Source organism: Lactuca sativa, chromosome 8 (assembly GCF_002870075.4).
Source record: "Lactuca sativa cultivar Salinas chromosome 8, Lsat_Salinas_v11, whole genome shotgun sequence".
NCBI classification, from domain to species: Eukaryota; Viridiplantae; Streptophyta; class Magnoliopsida; order Asterales; family Asteraceae; genus Lactuca; species Lactuca sativa.
Window position 1 is genome coordinate 98,089,200 of NC_056630.2, and position 18,141 is coordinate 98,107,340.

An 18,141-nucleotide genomic window follows, 5' to 3' on the forward strand; every position below is an offset into this window, starting at 1 on the left:
TCTCTCTTAAGTGGTCACCAACTCATGCATGGTTGAGTTCTAACCTCCAAGATCTGATTTTTATGACTCCATGCACTCCTAAGTGTTCAAAAGGACAACTCAAATGGTCAGGAGTAGTCTATACTCCACAAGACCAAAGTTATGGGACCAAAACTTCTAAATCTACCCACCAAAAGAGATCTAAGCAAGGAACCATCAAGGTAAGGACTTTTTACCTCGAAAAGATTGCAATGAAGAATATATCCATGGATCTTAAAGCTCCAAGCTCAACAATCACTACTAGAAAAACAGCCTTTTACGACGCTCATTGCGCGTCGTAAAAGGCTCAGACGACGCGCAAATGCGCGTCAAGGAAGGCCCTGTCATAAAGAGAGATGACGCGAGTTTACGACACACAATGCGTATCAAGGAAGACCCTGTCATAAAGGAAGACGACACGCATTCGCGTGTCGTAACCTTACGACGCGCGTGTTAATGACACGCAATGCGTATCAAGAAAGCCCCTATCAAGAAAGGTCATGTCATAAATGAAAATGACACACATTTTTGCGTATCGTAAATTTAAATATTTAAAAAAAATATATTTATATATTTATTAATTTTTAAATTAAATTTGCATTTAATGTGTCAAAATAGAAATAAAATACCATATACAAAAAAATACAATCCATTGCATAAAATTTAATGTCATACAATTCTATTTCTTACAATATATAAATTTGCATTCATCTAATCTACTCTATGTTTCATATTAACAATTGAAATGAAGAATGCAACACTTGCATTTGCAGCATCTTATCTCTTTCAGCTTGAGCTTTCTTTTCCTCTTCTAACTCCAGAGCTATTCGTTTTCATCAACCCTGTAAACACAACACAAAATCACTTGTCATCATCCCTGTAACACAACATAAGACGTATCTTACTCAAGGTATTTAAACACCTTGAAACATCTTTTTTTTTTTTTTTTTTTTTTTTTTTTTTTTTTTTTACAATTTCTAATAACTAAAACGTGATTTAACATATATTTTTAATTTGCAGAATCAACTAAAAAGAAGGCTTCATGCTATAACTATTGCATCTGCCACTTGCTTTTTGTTTCCTGTAGCCATGTGGGACATGATTGTTGTAAGTTTAACCATTTTCTGTTTGGGCTTTTTCAAGCACCATTCTCTTCGGTGTAATATTAATATTTTGTGTGGACAACATTGCTGAAGAAAGGTATCATAATTACTATTTATTTAATTATTTATATTTTATATAATATTAATAAATAAATAAATAAATATTTTTCTGAAAAAGGTCCTTATGATGTTGGTTCATTCCAAGTTTGGTCCTTCTCTTGGATGGGTTTACTTTTTGGCTGTTAGTTTTTTTTTTTTTCAAAAACGACCATTTTGCCCTTGGACCAAACCCAAAAAACAATTCAACATTTTCTTTATATTCATCAAAATGCAAAATAAAAATATGTTACAAATCATACCTTTTATGGAGAATCCATAATAAATGTACCATCTTTTGAAACATAAGGTATTGTGCCTTGTGAAAAGAATGTGACCTACAACAAATAACTTCCAAAAATAAATATAAAATGTTTCCCAAAAGCAAATCTACAAATTTAAAATAAGCACGTGAAAAGGGCTTAAACGTAATATATTTCTCGGCAGGCTATGATGAACATCGCCGCACTATCTGGTCGATGAGCTTCACGCAGCACCGCCAATGCTTCTTGTAAACATCCCACTGCTACATACATTATTAGGACCCTGGAATTAAGGAAAAATACATATACATATACGCTAAGTAATTTTGAAAACCTTTATTTATTTGTTTTTACTGAAAATAAAATGATGATACCTCCACATGTTATTATCTGCATTTAACACGTGTCCTGCCCATCTTTGCATTACCCTACACTCAAAATTAAAAATGTATATAACTAAAACTAATTGGAAATATTTCTCTTAATATGAAGACTTGAGAGAAACAAAATGTTGACTTGTTTTATATATATATATATATATATATATATATATATATATATATATATATATATATATATATATATATATATATAATATCATACAAGAAGGGATTAATAAATAAAGTACCTTGAATAATCACTTCCTTTTAAATGTGTTGCTGCTAAGGTTGTAGCATCTGTCCAACACCCTGCATCTTGCAGCTGACAAACTTAATAAAAAACAATCTTAGATTCATGATGGAATTCTTAATATAATTTAATATTATATAATAATAAGCAGAAAATGAATGTGAATGACATGACATGAGAGCAATCAACACCTGTGAACAAGCTTCTTGATATCTCCCAACAACACAGAGGAGGTGTGTGCTAGATAATGACCTGCCAGTCCTCACCATATTTGCTGCAACCACCTAACAAATAAAAAAGAAATTATTTATGATGGAAAAATAAAATAAAAAAGATGAGATGGCAACTGTATGTTATCTTTACTGCGAGTTCACTTAAAGATCTTGAGACAGCAGGGGAAAGAGCAACATCACGCAAAGCATTTGGGTAGAAGAAGAAGCTCTCTGGAGGAGTTGAAAGCAATAAATTCACAGCAGCATCCAAGTTACCAACTGTTACTAGCCTATTTATTAGAAATAATAAATCATTCATCCACACCACAACGCCTTAATAAAAAATAAACATTTATGATTTATCCCTTTCCAAATTGGATAAACTAAGTAAGTATATGGTGAAAGTAGGAAGTAGAGAAAGAGATGAAAACTGACTCATGGACTTGGTTTTGAATAGCTTGTTCACCATCCATGTTTTCATGCCAAGTAATACGCTCACTAGCATTTTCCCATAACTCTTCTTGTTCAAAAGCCATCATCCTAAGTTCACCATTACTCTGTCATCCATTCAAATAAACAACATGGATAAGGAATGAAATGAAGAAAATGAAAGGAATCAATGGCTCACGTAAAAATATAAGAAAAAAACTTACGAGTGAATTTGAGTTTGTTAACCTTGGTACAGATCTCCTCATCATGGTGAACATCCTACTTAGTACAGAAAAGAGAGCATTTTGCCTTGTCTGCACATTACAGAGAACCAAGTTCAGTTCACTAATGATACAAAAGGTAACTACCACAAGGGTAATATGGTCAGTTAGTTGAAGTGTTTGAAAGGGAATCAAAATGCACTTTTGGTTGGAATTTTTCTCTTAGGCATTTCATCATACAGTTGGTAAGCCCTAATTTGAGAAAAACTGAAATAGAAGAGATAAATGGAGAAACTACCGACCTGTTCAATGGAAATTGGAATGAAAATAAACCTAATAGATAAAATTGAATTTTGCTTTTTTTATTTAGTTTAATGAAAATAAACCCAGTAGATAAAATTGAATTTCGCATGAAATGTAAAGGAGGACTTGAGAACTCGAGGTGTAATTTCAGACGAACATGGGGTAATTGGGTAGCTGAGATTCGAGAAACCAATAGATGTAGTCGATTATGGCTTGGAACTTTCGGGTCAGCAGTTGAAGCTGCCCTAGCTTATGATGAAGTTGCCCGAGTCATGTATGGTCCTTGTGCTCGTCTCAATCTGCCAAACTGTCGAACCATGAGCGAGTATTATTTTGAATCAATGGTGGTTCCTAATGGTGCTTCAAGTTGCGACTCCAATACATTGTGTAGCCATTCAAAAGACTCCAAAAATGGGTCGGGTAGCAAGCCCTAATTTGATGACGACTGTTAAACAAGAAGTTGAAGATGATCAGGAAGATGACGACCGGTAATAGCAAGCCCTAATTTGAGAAAAACTGAAATAGAAGAGATAAATGGAAAACTACCGACTTGTTCAACGGAATTTGGAATGAAAATAAACCCTTAGTTTACAAAATTAACCATAAAACTTCTTTTGATCTTCCATCTTGTGAGAAAGGGGAATTCGAACCTTTGTTTGTGGTGGTGTTGGTGGTCCGATGTAGATGGGGTGTTGGGGGCTGCAAGGATTGGATTTTTTGAGAAAGCGTGTGAGAATGTATTTGTTGTGGTGTTGGCAGTATGAATCTTGAAGAGTTAATACTTGGGTGGCCTTCCATATCACAATTCCTTGTTTCATCGATGCCTATACATCTGAACAGAACACACTACAAATATGGTGGTGTGAGTGATGGCTAGGGTTCTTGATAGAGAACAAATGATTTTTTGAGAAAGCGTGTGAGAATGTCTTTGAAGATATTATGGAGAAAAGAATACCTAAAGAAGCAGGTCAAGGAATAATGCAAGAACACTGTTGGCGAGTATTCTCAAGAACAACAGAGATGAAGCAGGTCAAATCACAGCAGAGATGAAGCAGATGAATTGAAATCAGAAGCATTTTTTCTTGATTGATATGATGAAGTCGAGAGATGGAGATGAAATTGTAACCTTGGGTTTGTGATTGAGAAGTTGCACAACAGTGAGAGGAGAATGAAAGATGCATCAAAACGCTCAGGGCAAAGAGGGTGGCGGACTTTTCTAATTTTTTGGCTTTTCTTTTCCCGCTTGTAACTAAGGAACGCGCTTTCATAAAAAATATAAAGCGACACCTACAGAGGACGCGCAGTTAAGATACAGCGCCCTCCGTGTTTTTAATTTTTTTTTTCTTATGACACTAATTTAAGGGCGCTCAATAATGCGCGACCTAAATCCTTAAAATTTTTGAAGAGATGACATGTTTTTAATGTTACTCTCGTTTGCGTAACATAAATCAAAGAGCGTCGAGTTTTGCGCGTCGTAAAAGGGTCTTTTTCTTGTAGTGAATGTTCCACCACCAAGTTCCTTCTTCTTCAAGATAACAAAATAACACCCAAAAAACTCTTAGTAAGCTCAAGAACACTCTCAAGGTGGCTAGGGTTTCGAGATTATCTCAAAAAGGCATTGAAGGTTGTTAAGGTGAGGGTTTTAAAGGAATTAATGAGCTTAAATAAAGTGCAAACCCTGAAAAATTAGGGTTTGCCCATGACTTACGCACGCCCTACGTACACATGGGTACGCCTAGCAAGTTAGGGGACACCCCGCCTCAAGCAACCAATGGAGTACGCCCAACGTACTCGAGCCCAAAAGTCGAAAATAAATGTGATAAATGGTTAAGAGTTTTACCAGACAAATCGGGCGTTACAAATGTTGTATGCTTGGAAGTTTTTTAGTTAACAAACTTGCTAACTCCGCTAATTGAGATTAAATTGGAACATATTATAGAGAAATCAAGCATTCTTGCAAATTTTTACGAGAAAATGGTAGTCCAAGTCCATGTGTGTTAATGCGTTCATGAAAAAACATGATTTTTAGTGATGTAGATTGTTGCTTGACTATCACGGTAAATATGAGTAGTAGTGATATTAGGAACATATATTTCATATAAAAGTCGTAATAACCATATTTGATACTCGGTCTCAATAGAAGATAGAGAAATTCTAATTTGTTTATAAGATTTCCATGAAATGGGACTTCCTCCTAATAGAACAAAGAAACCGTTAATGCTTCTTTTTTATTGTTTACGAGATGCTAGGTTAGAATAAAAACATATTGAAGACTGAAATCATTTTCATTGTTGAACAACAAACCTTGATTTGGATTGTTATTGATGAAGTGAAGAATAAGCATGTCTGCTTCAAAATGAAGAAGGCGAGGATCAACATAAAGTGACTAAGATATAGGTGGGTGTTTTTGAAAAAATAAAACTTCAAACAAGCCGACAATAAACTTATGTAGTTTACAAGATTGCCCTTATTTATCATGAGTGTATATTGGAATGAAGAGGACAAATTGTATTCCCAAACCATTGAAACTTTTAACATGAAATTTCTTTTGAGTTAAAATCACTCGTGGTGATGATGCATATAAAACTCTAATTCCCATAAAGAAATTGAGGAAACTCGTATATATTTGATTTTGAATTTCCTGTCAAGAAAAACTCTTAGTTGTTCGATTTCATCTATATTATTCTCAATTACCATTATATACCATCAACATAAATAATGTTGAAACACTAAGTGGCCTTTACCAACAGAGGCTTCTAGCCAACCGATGTCTACTATTAGAAGCCTCTCTTTTCTTTGTGTGTGAACTGAATATCAATTGTTGTTTAACTTTTTGTTGTTTGACTTTCGTAATAAAGATCGTTGTATCAAAAATACTATCTTTTATCAGGGTGCAAAATAGCATTGTTTTGTCTTGTGTCAGTTGTACTATCCCTGATATAACCTTATTGCCCCCCAAATCGTACGGTTTCCAAATATATATATATATATATATATATATATATATATATATATATATATATATATATATATATATATATATATATATATATATATATATATATATATATATTTGTGTGTGTGTTCTACCAAACTATGTAACATACCGGTTTTCACATTATGAAGTGAATCATTCTCCAAGTTATTATCTTACTTTTCTTCATATTTGTTCTTATTATTCTTATTGTTCTTATTTTTCTTGAATATTGTTCAATTTGGTTATGTAGTTCTTCTTATTTTATAATTACCTAAATGACCTTATTCTATCAATTGGTATCAAAGGCATTGTGATTGTTTTTCTCTTTTAACTTTTGGATTGTTGGAAGAAAACATTGATTTCTTTTCATATATGCAAAGTCAAGAAAGAACTCATGGTATATACCATTTTGGTCAAATATTTTTCTTAAAATCATGACTAACCATGACTACCAACCTTTGTGCTTAATGAATGTGGGTATCAATACGGGTTGTAATGTAAGAGCACATATATTGATAGTTGAAAAATACAAACACTGAAAACTAGAATGAACAATTTTTTAAAACGAAAAGAAAGGATATTTGGAGATCATTGGAGTCATGTCCTCATGCTTAAAACGAAAAAGAAAGAATATTTCAAGTTAGCTTTATCGCCAAATCAACTTCTTGTTTATGTCACCATTTTAACTTGTCAAATTAGATTTTAATGGTCTAAAAGGTGAAAAAAAAAAAAAAAAAATCTTTTGAGAACCAATTACAACCAAAAGTTCAAATTTATGTGTTTTTATGACAATAACCAAAAAAAATGATCAAATCATTATGTACAATCATCAAATACATAAAGGTGCTATTATACACGATACCTTACATAAATTCCATTACAAAATAGTAAACCAGTTTACAACAATGGCTTGAACTAAAAAAATAAATAAATAAATACACGGCGTTAAACATGATTTGTCGAGTCTTGTTAAAAGAATTATAGTCATACAAATAATTTCTTTTTTTTATCATCACAATTACAATCGTTTTTACAGCAAGCTTTACCTTACAACAAGACATTTAAAAAATAGAAACAAAGTATTATGACTTATAAGGTCATATAATTAAATTATATTCAACAATTTTAAATACAAACAAGTACAATAACACAAAACAAAACTAATCAGCATCAGCGGTAAAATCCGGTTCCGGAGGCTTTTGCAATTTCACCAATTCCCTCGCAGTCCTCAAATTCCGATTCCGTTGAACCCCACGAAGCGCATTCGCCGCGAATTTCGAAGCCAAAAACGTCGCCCCAAGGCTATACGACGGCGTACCGGTAACGGCACTGTTACGCGCCGCCAATTCCGCCTCCTCTTCTTCCTCCTTCCGCCGCTGCTCCAAAATCTTCCTCTTCGAATACCTCCGCCATGCCGCCTGAATAAAGCACGCCGCCCACGTCCGCCACTGCTGCGAATAAAATCGGAAAGTATGCTGTACCTGCCGACTGTGAAGTCGCCGGAACTGACTCGCGACAAATTTCAGTTCGTCGGCGGGTAGTGCAAAAGCTTCTACTTCTCTTAACGCCTTTACGGTTCTGGTGGAGGAGGGTAGATTGGCGCCGGATTTAGGGTCGAGTGCCCATGTGAGAAGCTCCTCGCCGCAGAAATCTCCTTCTTTTAATAAACTCCGGTTGAAAAAGCCGCTTCTTCCGCCGTCGGTGGTGACACTCTCGAGGCGGCCTCGTATGATGAAGAGCATTTCGTCGACCGGGTCGCCTTCTCGGACTATGTAACTGCTGTCGGTGTATAAACAGGGTTTTAGACGCTCGCAAATCGCGTCTAGAAGCCTCTCATCCATGTTCTCAAACAGAGGAACCTGAAGAAAAAAAAATGGTGATTGATTCCATAAATTCCATTCCATATGTATATAGGGAGAAATAGAAAATTACCCTTTTGACCAAAGCAAGACAAAGATGACGCTTTATGTCTCTTCTCAAATCCTTTGGTAAAGTTTGAACCAAATTCTCTTCATCTACACCACGAGTTTCTAACCATTTGTATTGATCATATCGTCTGACTCGCTCCTGCAAATCATCTGGAAGCAACCGATGATGCATCCACTGCTCTGAATCACGCCTCTTGATCCTCATCTCCTCAAGACGGATTGTAAGAGATTGAAGATACGTCTGCCATACCATACCCAAACCAAATTTCAATCTTTTTCTTTTTCAACAAATAAATCTATATATAAATTACACAAATTATCTTCTTTTTTTTTTTTTTTAATTGGGCTAAATGCAAGAAATAGCAATCTACTTTCTATTTTCTTCTTATCACAACATTATACTTTTAAATTATTCTTTGTTAAGGCATTGTATTTAAAAAAAAAATTAAAAATCCCAATATAGCAATGGATAACCTGCTAATCTGAATTATGATGACATGGCACAAGTTTTGAGAAATTTATGTAATGTCATTGACCACATAGGATATCCTATGTGGAGAATGACATGACATTACAACCTGCTAACATGTGACATGTCATCATAATTCAAATCAGCAGACTACCCATTGCTATAATGGGTGAATTTTTTAAAATACAATTCCCTACCAAAGAAAGAATAATTTAAAAGTACAATGTTGTAATAAGAAAAAGCAAAAGTACAATGCTATAACATGAAAAAAAAAAAATAGAAAGTAGATCACTATTTTTTGCATGTAGCCCATTTTTTACTCTCAGATATAGGGGTAGAATGTAGAGGAAGTTGTGACATAACCTGCATGTTACCAATCAACAAAGCAAATAGAATGAGCCCAGAGATAGCTAATGCAATCGAAAATATTGTCTCTCCAGGATAAGTGCTTGTTTTAAGCCCCTGTCCTAAAGTGCTAACATACAAAAAAAAAAAAAAATCATAAAGTCTTATCAAATCAAATTGAAAATATGTAGAACAGAAATGGGGAGTTTAATGTACCTTAAATTCTGTAGGCCCCACCACAAGCAGTAGCAGTATTTTTGAACAAATTTTGTAGATGAGACAATTCCCGAAGACAAAGCCTGGTTAAAAATTCCAAAATCAAAAGGTGGATTATCGCCATCTGGCGAGCAAGCCTCTTTTAAAATATTGGTGCTGTTACTGATCCAGCTGTCGTATCCACGCATGTCTTCATTTCCACAGTATATTAAATCCTTATCATGTTGACTTGCTTTGCAAGCTTTCTGCCAACATGTATCAACTCGCTCTGCTGATAACAAATACCAAAATGCCCCTACTATCTGTAACAAAAAAAATATAAATATTGATTTACATTTACTTACTTCATCTGGACAGCTATACATGGTTGTATCTTTTTCACTTAATCTAGTCATAATGACTTACTATTATGAAAAAAGTTTGTTGTAATGTAAGGGTAAAATGGTTATTTAGTCTTTTGTTTAGATGGTTTGTTCAGACTGCTTACATGACTGGCAAGCATGTAGAGCAACAAATAATAGGCAGCCCCAGCCCAAGCAGTTTCTGCAAGAACGCCAGCTGTCCTTTTAAGTTCTGAAGTCAAAGGAATGAATCGAGCAAATCTTGGGATATATTGAATCAACACAATATAAAGTAACGCTTCTTTTGTAGCCATTACATCTGAACCCCTTTGCCTCTGCAAATATCTCCAGATAACAATCTGTGACATTATAAAATAATGTTAAGTTAACTAATAATAGATTTATATATATAAATTAATTGGTTTATCTTAATCTGACCTGTGGGAGGGGAAGAACAGAAAGGAAATCAATGATGAAATACCATTTCAAGTATCTTTTGGCAATTTGGGCAGGATCAATTACAAGTTCACCACGTCCAAAAACACGAGATGATGGAGCAATGTAAGCAGTTCTGAATTCAAGAGCCATGTGAATAAGATAAAATGCATCGACAACTGTTCTTAGAGTTGTAGCAATAATGGCTAGCTTTCGATCTATACCAAGGCAAGTTTTGGTTTGATCAAAAACAGGAAGGTAGAAGAAAAGTGGGTCTATGGACACAGCAATAATACAGGAGACAACAAAGAATTTGTTCCACATTAGAAGGAATTTGGCTTGAGGATCAAGGATCTTTTTTTCAGAGACTTTAAGATCTTCAGGGAACACAGCATGAGAAACACCGAATCCGAGTGATCTACCGATTGATTTAAGTCCTTCTGATCCTTTTCTGATTCCATTTTTGAAAGATCTTGTGGGAGTAGCTGTTGCGTGTGTGTGTTTTGGTCGGCTTATTTCAAATCCACATTTGTTCATTGCAACTGAAGAAGCAGGTGATGATGTTCTTGAATCCAAATCATCTAACCTCTTGAACTTCTCTCTCTGGCCACCAACATATTGGGACTTTGATCCGCTGTCAAACATGTTGCACAAATCCCAGCTGCCATGAACAAATAAGATAAATCCTCATTATGCTTCTCAAAACCCTAGATTCTATTTTCTGCAAAACCTTATTCTTCAGTTTATGTTATTACCTACCAAATCGCTAGTATACTGATGAATTTCTCTATTCAATTTTGGAACAATTCTTACTAGTTTCATATTTTCGTAGCTCTCGTACACAAAGATGTGTTAATACATTAGGGTGAAATTCCTATTCTAGTGAAATTTATGCTCAAAATTGACTTTTAATCATTTAATTGTAACATTTATTGTTATTCATTAGCAAACGGATAAAAAACCTAAGAGATCCATAGCCTATTCACGATCAGAACTCATTCATTGAAGACACCCAATTAATTCACCTGTGATTACTATGTTTCACCAATTTCATGTAAATTAACTTCAAAAACAGCATAAATGAACTAGCAAGTTTCAAAATTTACCTAGCGAAGTCGAACTATTAAAGTCAAATACAATCGTCATCAATCGCATGCATAGATATGTGACGGAAAAACGAAAAAATTAGAAGAAACTAAACACTTGACTTACAGTGAACAGATAGAGAGCTCAAACGGGCTAAAGCATCATCGGAGGAGTGAAATTCGGAGACAATTTAGAGAAAAGCTTTCAGACAAAGGGACGAAAATGGCGACAGAAAATAGGAGAGAGATGAAAAACGCAGAGAAATCGTCAAAGAAGTTTCTTTCTGGATTAAAAATAAATAAAAAGAATATTGTGTTATAGACAAAAGTTCTGCAAAAGGTCAGGAGAAGCCCTCGTTTTTTGATAATATTACATTATTGACCTGGTAAAACATAAACATAAATATTAGAGTTGTAAAATGTGATAGATTCATTAATGATCCTAACAAAGTTGGTAAATATCAACAGATTCATTAATGATCCTAAGTCGATTCATTAATGATTATGGATTAAGGCCAAGGGGTATGGTCAAATGATGTTTACTAGAAAAGTGATGTCACATATGCGCCACATCAATCCCCCACTACATGTTCACTACACATTCACTAGCCTTGGAAATGGTTATCACTAGACAATGTTTTTTTTTGTTTTCTTTATATATTTAGATTAAAATAAAAAAAACTAAATTAATAACATAATTAGATATTTCACGTTATATAAAAACATAAAACATAAAATTTCAAATCTACATTCCGAATAACCATAAAAAATAAAACTTAAAACCTAAATAACTAAAAAACATAGAAATTAAACATAAATATTAAAAACGTTAAAACCTAAAATCCATGCTTTTCCCGAACTTCTTTTTGGATTTTCAAAAACGCGGCTAAATTTTCCGGGTCGATATCTGGTTGCGGCTTCATGTTTAAAATTTGAAGATCGGTGAGTGCTTGTTTCCGACGCCGAGCATTCTCTGTTGACTTGTATTTTTGTTGTAAAAAACTTAGAGTTTTGTCAATTTTGTCCGCAAGGACGTCTTCGTTAATCCCTTTTCCGCTTGAAGACGCCGCTTTTTTCCCTTTATCCCTTCCCGGTGGCCGACGAAGTTGGACTTCCGGTGGACCCTCCCCTTCGGTCCCATCGAAGTCGTCATTGAGGTCGACGCCAAAACCCACATCAAATTCTGAAGTACTTGGCATTTTGTTGGAGCCGGTGGTTGATTCCGAATGCGAAGTCTTCGGGTTAAGGACTCATTTTGGACCCTTACGACAAATTTCCCACGCTTTTTAGTGGCCGAACGCTTTACCGCCGGTGGTAACTTTGAATTGTTGGCATGCAGTTGATAAAATATTGAAATCGTTGCTACCACTTTTATGCATATTTTTCAGATTTTCAAATATGCCATTAAACTTGGTGCACGCCGCTCGTAGTTCACGCCATTTTCCGTTGACCGCGTCGTACGTTCGACCCGTTTGCCTTCCCAAAAGTGAGTGAAAGTGATCTAAAACACGAACCCAAAAACTGGTTCTCGTTTGCGCGTTGCCCGTCCTTGAGTCACACGATATAGAAATCCAAGCTTTAGCTAAAGCTTCCTCCTCCTCTTCGATCCAAGTTGTTCCTCTTCTATTTGTAGCTTTTCCTTTTGATTTCCTACGCCTAGATGGTTGTGTCTCTTCGAACCGGTCGTCCTCGTCGTTGTCCAAGTTTATAGTTGGGGATTGAGGACAAGGGACTTGAGATGGTTGTGTTTGGAATTGTTGAGATGGTTGTGTTTGGAATTGTTGGGGTCGAAATTGTTGAAAACCTTGGAATTGAGATTGTGGTAATTGTTGTTGGAAGTAGTTTGGTTGAAATGGAATGTTGGTAAATAGAGGTTGATGTTGGATTGGGGATGTTAGCATTTGAATGTAACCTTGATATTGATCATTTGGAGTGGTTGGGGTTGTTGGGGTGTTTGGAGTGGTAGAGGTATTTTGATTTTGTTTCATATTTTTGAGAGAAAATGAGATAATGGAGAGATATTATTTGTAGAGAAAGATGTGTTTAGTGTGTTTATGTGTTTGTGTATATATAGTAGAGGAAATAAATTGAAAAGTTTTTTTTTTGTTTAATTAAGGTAACGGTCAAAAAGAAGAAAAAAAACGGTCAAAAAAAATTAACCAATCAATGTTTGCGTGACCGTCCGTAGCACACATCAATCCACGTCACATTCGCCGGTAGGGGGGACGGTGTTCACGCGTGAAAACCCCCCTACACGTCACCACTTACGCGTAAAAAAACCTCCCATACCCTTTGGCCTAATCGGGAATTATCAACAACTAGTCAATGATCCTAAATTGTAAGTTTCTTGCATTTAAAAAAATTAAATATGACTAATATCATAATAAAGTTGGTAAATATCAATAATATCATAATAAAATATGTTAATATGATTGATACAACACTAATCATTTTTTAAATAGTTTATATTAAGATGGAACTTCTATAAAAGTTTAAATTTATTGATTTCTATATCTTCACTCATTGTCTAGGCATAGACTCATGCTAGACATTTTTAGTCGATCGAATAGCGCTTAAAAACTAATCGAAGATTAATCGGAGACTAATTAAGAGTTTTACAATGTTGTTTAAAACTAGTTGAAAGATGATCATCTACATAATTTTCAAAAAGAAATATGATAAGATTATAATTGGATTAGCTAAGTTTATGTAAAATATGGTAGAAAAACTTGTTTTGTAGTTTTAAAGTCAAATTCAATCTCTAAATATTATTAAAAAATAACCATTAATTCTATGTTTAAGAAATCAGGGTCATTGATTGCATTTCAATCCTATATTCTAGACCCTTAGATTATTTGATGATATCATCCTTTGATCCAAACACCTGTTACCTAATGTTGGCTTTCGTCCTTCGTCATTTAATCTCTCTATCTCTCCTTCCGATCGTAACCTAAAAAAACAGAGAAACCATTCCCTTTTACTTCAATCGATGTCAAAAAAACCTAAGAAATGGTTTTGAAAATATGATTGGTTTGATTTCGGAGTTACATGAACTAAATGTCCATTATCGTACATCCTTTGATTGATGATTATCAGACAATTGATTGAGAATCGGTCAAGCAGACAATCGATTAAAACAAAAGGTCTAAGATTTCCTTGCAATGTCCTCATTTTGTTCTTTAATCTCTCACTTACGAGTACAAATACAAGTTTCTTTCATCCTCCCAATGTTATTCTTTCTCTACTTTGGTTTATGTTCACATGATCGATGACTTTGGACTTTGGATTTTCTTCCAACCATGTTAATTTTTATAAAGTTCTTATCTTTATATACGTATATGCTTCCAATTTTCATCAGGTAATGAGTTTTTTCTAGGATTCATTTTCAAGACTGCCTAATCAAAAAGTATTATATGCTCCTGAATCAATGAATTGAAGGGTCAACAAAACAACCAAATTAAAGGCCCATGTCCTTATGTTCTTTTTCTTTTTCATCTATATTGTGCTACTCCCCTTCTTCATATGAATATGGCGATGCTATAAATCTATGTTGCTTTTACATGTTTTTATTATAAATTTCATTAAAATTCGGAACCTTACACATAATTACTGTTTTTTTGGTTCTTTACTATAATATATGGTGATGGTTACTTTCATCAATTTTGAAATTGAGTAAATTACGCGAATGGTCCCTATGGTTGGTCCATAACTTATTTTTTTTAACTCAAAAGGTCCTTACAACTTGTTTTTGTTGCGTGTTTGGTCCCTGTTTTACATAAAAAGATTATTTTGCCCTTGATTTTTTAATTTGTTTAAATAAGGTGAGGTAAGGTAAGGTGGAAGTGGGGTTGGAGGTGTTTTTCTTTAAATAAATTAAAAAATCAAGCGCAAAATAGTATTTTTAGGTAAGTCAGGGATCAAGCGTGCAACATAAACAAACAGTAGGGACCTTCCGAGTTAAAAAAATAAGTTAGAGACCAAACGTGCAAATTACCCCAAACCATAAGGACCATTCGTGTAATTTACTCTTTGAAATTCAGTATTAGCATAGAATTTCTAGACATCACGTTCTTACATTTTTAAGAGATCAAAACAAGTTTTAATGTAATTTGTTTGTTTATGATTTCATTCAGGCAAGTGGAAAACTTGTGTTCTTGGTCCAAGTTTTGCATTCATTTTTGCATCCCTTCTATTTTTCTCTTGATCCGGCTAGGATTCCAACTAACAATGGAACCCTGATGTTGGTATGTTGATTACAGTAAAATGGAAAGATCTCACAACTTAAGCATCTGTTTATTCGAGTCAACATAGTTAGGTGTGTGTGATTATCCTCCCAAATGATTGTTAGTATTCATTTCACTTCCATTTTAAGAGTAACAGTAACGGTAAATGTGAACAGTTCTGGCAGGTTTATGATCATACCAGATATGCTTAAGAACACTCATATGTTCAAGCGATTGGAAGTTATGATTAAGGTTACTTCCCTAATGCCCTTAGATTTTTAGATTCTGAATTCTTTTATATATTGTTAGCATTGTTTAACAACACTATGCTTCGAAAAATCTTCTTAATTATAACATTTGATATAACGACTTTCAATGTAAGTTATTTTATCCTCTTTTTTTATCATCACGGGTATGTTTTTGAATTGGAGTCAGTTTACCAATCAAATACAACTCTTGCATATATAAGTGAACTTTTCCAGTATTAGGGGTAAAATGATCAAAAAAATCTTGGATTAATTAATCTTTGAGCGAAAGGGTGAGGCTTTTGGGGTAAAATGAAAACTATCTCAATTAGCTAAATTATTATAGTCGTTGCCTACATATTTGTTTCAAGTTCTTAGAAACTCTATTTTTTTTTTTTTTTTTCTAAATTAGGATCACATGAACGATGGATCTTGCCTGCAACATGTTAATGAACAAAGCATTTTGATGTTCTATTACTCTACCATATGGTATAACTTTAATTTAACATACACATAAAACACTAATAAAGTGCACACTACATTGGTCTAATTTTTGGCTTATTACATGCTATTATATGTTATTTCCGGGCATATCGTTGCTCTTAATTTTCGATAAACCATGAACGCTTAGCTCCTATGTGAAATAATTCCTTTTTTTTTTCGTAATTGTTGTAGCTCCATGTAAATCAATTTGTTTGTAATTATTGCAAGTTGTGGGACATACAAAATACATTTATCAGTTCACTTTCAATATAAAGAAGCATACAATCAGAACATTAGTAGCATTGACCATTGTGTATTGTTTAGTGATTTTGTTGACCAAGTTCCAATGGGCTTGTTGTCAATTTTTTGATTTTTTGATTTTCTATTTTGTTGGTGGTTTAGCATAATATACTCTTTTTAAACCAACACTTTTATTATTTTTTATGAGCATTGGAAGATGTATAATAGCCCACGATATCAACATATTTTTATATTTAACAAAAAAAATGTACATTATAAATATATTTTAATGTTAATTATTATTATTACTAAGCATGGTGAGTGAAAATCCGCTGCTTCATTTTCGTTTGTCAGATCCTCTCAAGATTAAATATCCACTATGTTAAATCGCTATTTACAGTTATCAACGATTCTTCCTTTGTCCAATTTGGTCTTTTTTTTTTTTTTTTGTTTTTTTCCTTTTCAGAACTTTCCACTTAAACATAAAAAATAACAATAAACTAATATGAAACAATTAAAAAAATATAAATTTTTTTGTTCAAAATTGTCATTTTGACCATTTTCCTCCTTTCTAAATCGACTGTCGATGCTTCTTAATTTTTGGCTTGGATGGAATGTAACAAGCATGATGCAAATGCACGGAAACTATCATATGTTCATTCTTTGGTTATCCTATTTCACCTTAATTTCACTATCTTCATGTTCATTCTTTGGTTGTCCATTTGTTTCATGTTTTGGTACTCTATCTTCCTTATCAACACTTTCACTCTCGACTCACCTTCCGAGCTTTCCTAACAATGATTCAATTTTGGTATCCATCCCAGTATTTATAAACTTTGACCTTAAATGTTTCCTCTTTATTACTCCACTAAGCACATTTCTGAAATAATAATTGTAAGTCTAGTTTTGATACAAACCCGCCTATTAACAATATCATCCTTTTGTTCTTTATATAATATAACCTCCCCAACCACTCTCTAATTTACGGTATGCAGAAGGAGTCCATGCACTTAAAGACATTCGGTCAATATCTAACCAAAAAACTCTTTCATAAACCATAAAATTCTTATAATTTCATAAAATGACATTAAATCTCCTAACTTTGTTTGAAAATCACACACATTTTTCTCGACCTAATTCCAAACCATAACCACGAGCCTCCAATATAATAGTGATCATCCTATATAATGGTGATTGACATCTGAGAATCCCTCCATTCACTAACACAATACTCAAATTAGTAATAAGATTCGTGTGCCGGACCTTACAAAGTACAACACAAACAACATCAAGAATCAATAATAGGTATGTTGTCACCAGTTCCACCCTCTTCACCACTTTCTACATAAATAGCTTCAGTTTTCCTTTGAGGAAAATATAATAGGTAATTGCATGAAAGAAGACAATAAAACAATTGTTGTCGAGGCCTGTGTTTAACATAGTGTACTTAAAAAAATTCTCCCTGTATGGGTGTTTTTTTTTCCCATGATACAACAACGAAAAATGATTCTTTAAGATCGCCCGAACCCTCACAAAGCTCGGAATATACCTTGGTTGCAGAAGTAGAATTGGAAGAGAGAAGTAGATGATTCGTTCATCTAGTGATGTGATTAATACGAAATCGTAACCACCACAATTAAATAAGACAATTAATCAATAAATCAAAACCGAAATCTATGATTAATGACTATTAATTCACGTTTGTAATTGTTAAATGAAAAAGAAAATAATTGCTAAAAGGTCCATGAACTTTTCCGGTTTACCGGTGGTGCATTCGTACCCACAAGGCGCACAATCGTACCCAAGTTCAATGGACCCAAGCCAAACTGGGTCGCATTTTACACCCTTAGGTGTGCGAGCAAGAGAGAGTCTTGGTTCT

At 33.9% G+C, this 18,141-nt stretch overlaps 2 protein-coding genes and 2 long non-coding RNA genes across 4 annotated transcripts; all 4 read right to left on the reverse strand.

The window, feature by feature from the left end:
• Window positions 1–995: 995 nt before the first annotated feature.
• On the reverse strand, window positions 996–2,471 carry LOC128128120 (uncharacterized). The gene is made up of 3 exons (XR_008225758.1): window positions 2,109–2,471; window positions 1,855–1,908; window positions 996–1,763 (listed from the first exon to the last, which is right to left on the reverse strand). It is a non-coding gene; the product is annotated as an uncharacterized LOC128128120 (long non-coding RNA).
• A 551-nt stretch (window positions 2,472–3,022) lies between these two features.
• On the reverse strand, window positions 3,023–4,448 carry LOC128128196 (uncharacterized). The gene is made up of 3 exons (XR_008226013.1): window positions 4,231–4,448; window positions 3,926–4,121; window positions 3,023–3,720 (listed from the first exon to the last, which is right to left on the reverse strand). It is a non-coding gene; the product is annotated as an uncharacterized LOC128128196 (long non-coding RNA).
• Window positions 4,449–7,236: 2,788 nt separating this feature from the next.
• Window positions 7,237–11,362, reverse strand: LOC111878062 (probable cyclic nucleotide-gated ion channel 5). The gene is made up of 7 exons (XM_023874578.3): window positions 11,199–11,362; window positions 9,990–10,647; window positions 9,698–9,910; window positions 9,211–9,512; window positions 9,013–9,124; window positions 8,185–8,421; window positions 7,237–8,111 (listed from the first exon to the last, which is right to left on the reverse strand). Exons 2-7 carry the CDS (start codon window positions 10,629–10,631, stop codon window positions 7,413–7,415), a joined length of 2,205 nt encoding a protein of 734 aa, XP_023730346.1. The 5' UTR covers window positions 10,632–10,647; window positions 11,199–11,362; the 3' UTR covers window positions 7,237–7,412.
• Window positions 11,363–12,357: 995 nt separating this feature from the next.
• Window positions 12,358–12,972, reverse strand: LOC111878052 (uncharacterized). The gene has a single exon (XM_023874566.1). It carries the CDS (start codon window positions 12,970–12,972, stop codon window positions 12,358–12,360), a length of 615 nt encoding a protein of 204 aa, XP_023730334.1.
• Between the last annotated feature and the right edge of the window lie 5,169 nt (window positions 12,973–18,141).

Excerpts from the sequence above, each read along its gene's own strand:
- LOC111878062 (XM_023874578.3), bottom strand. The coding sequence starts at position 10,631 with ATGTTTGACAGCGGATCAAAGTCCCAATATGTTGGTGGCCAGAGAGAG. Across the intron at positions 9,911-9,989 it reads CTGTTCTTCCCCTCCCACAG|ATTGTTATCTGGAGATATTT; the intron begins GTCAGATTAAGA and ends ATAATGTCACAG. Across the intron at positions 8,422-9,012 it reads TGTTGATTGGTAACATGCAG|ACGTATCTTCAATCTCTTAC; the intron begins GTTATGTCACAA and ends ATGGTATGGCAG.
- LOC111878052 (XM_023874566.1), bottom strand. The coding sequence starts at position 12,972 with ATGCTAACATCCCCAATCCAACATCAACCTCTATTTACCAACATTCCA.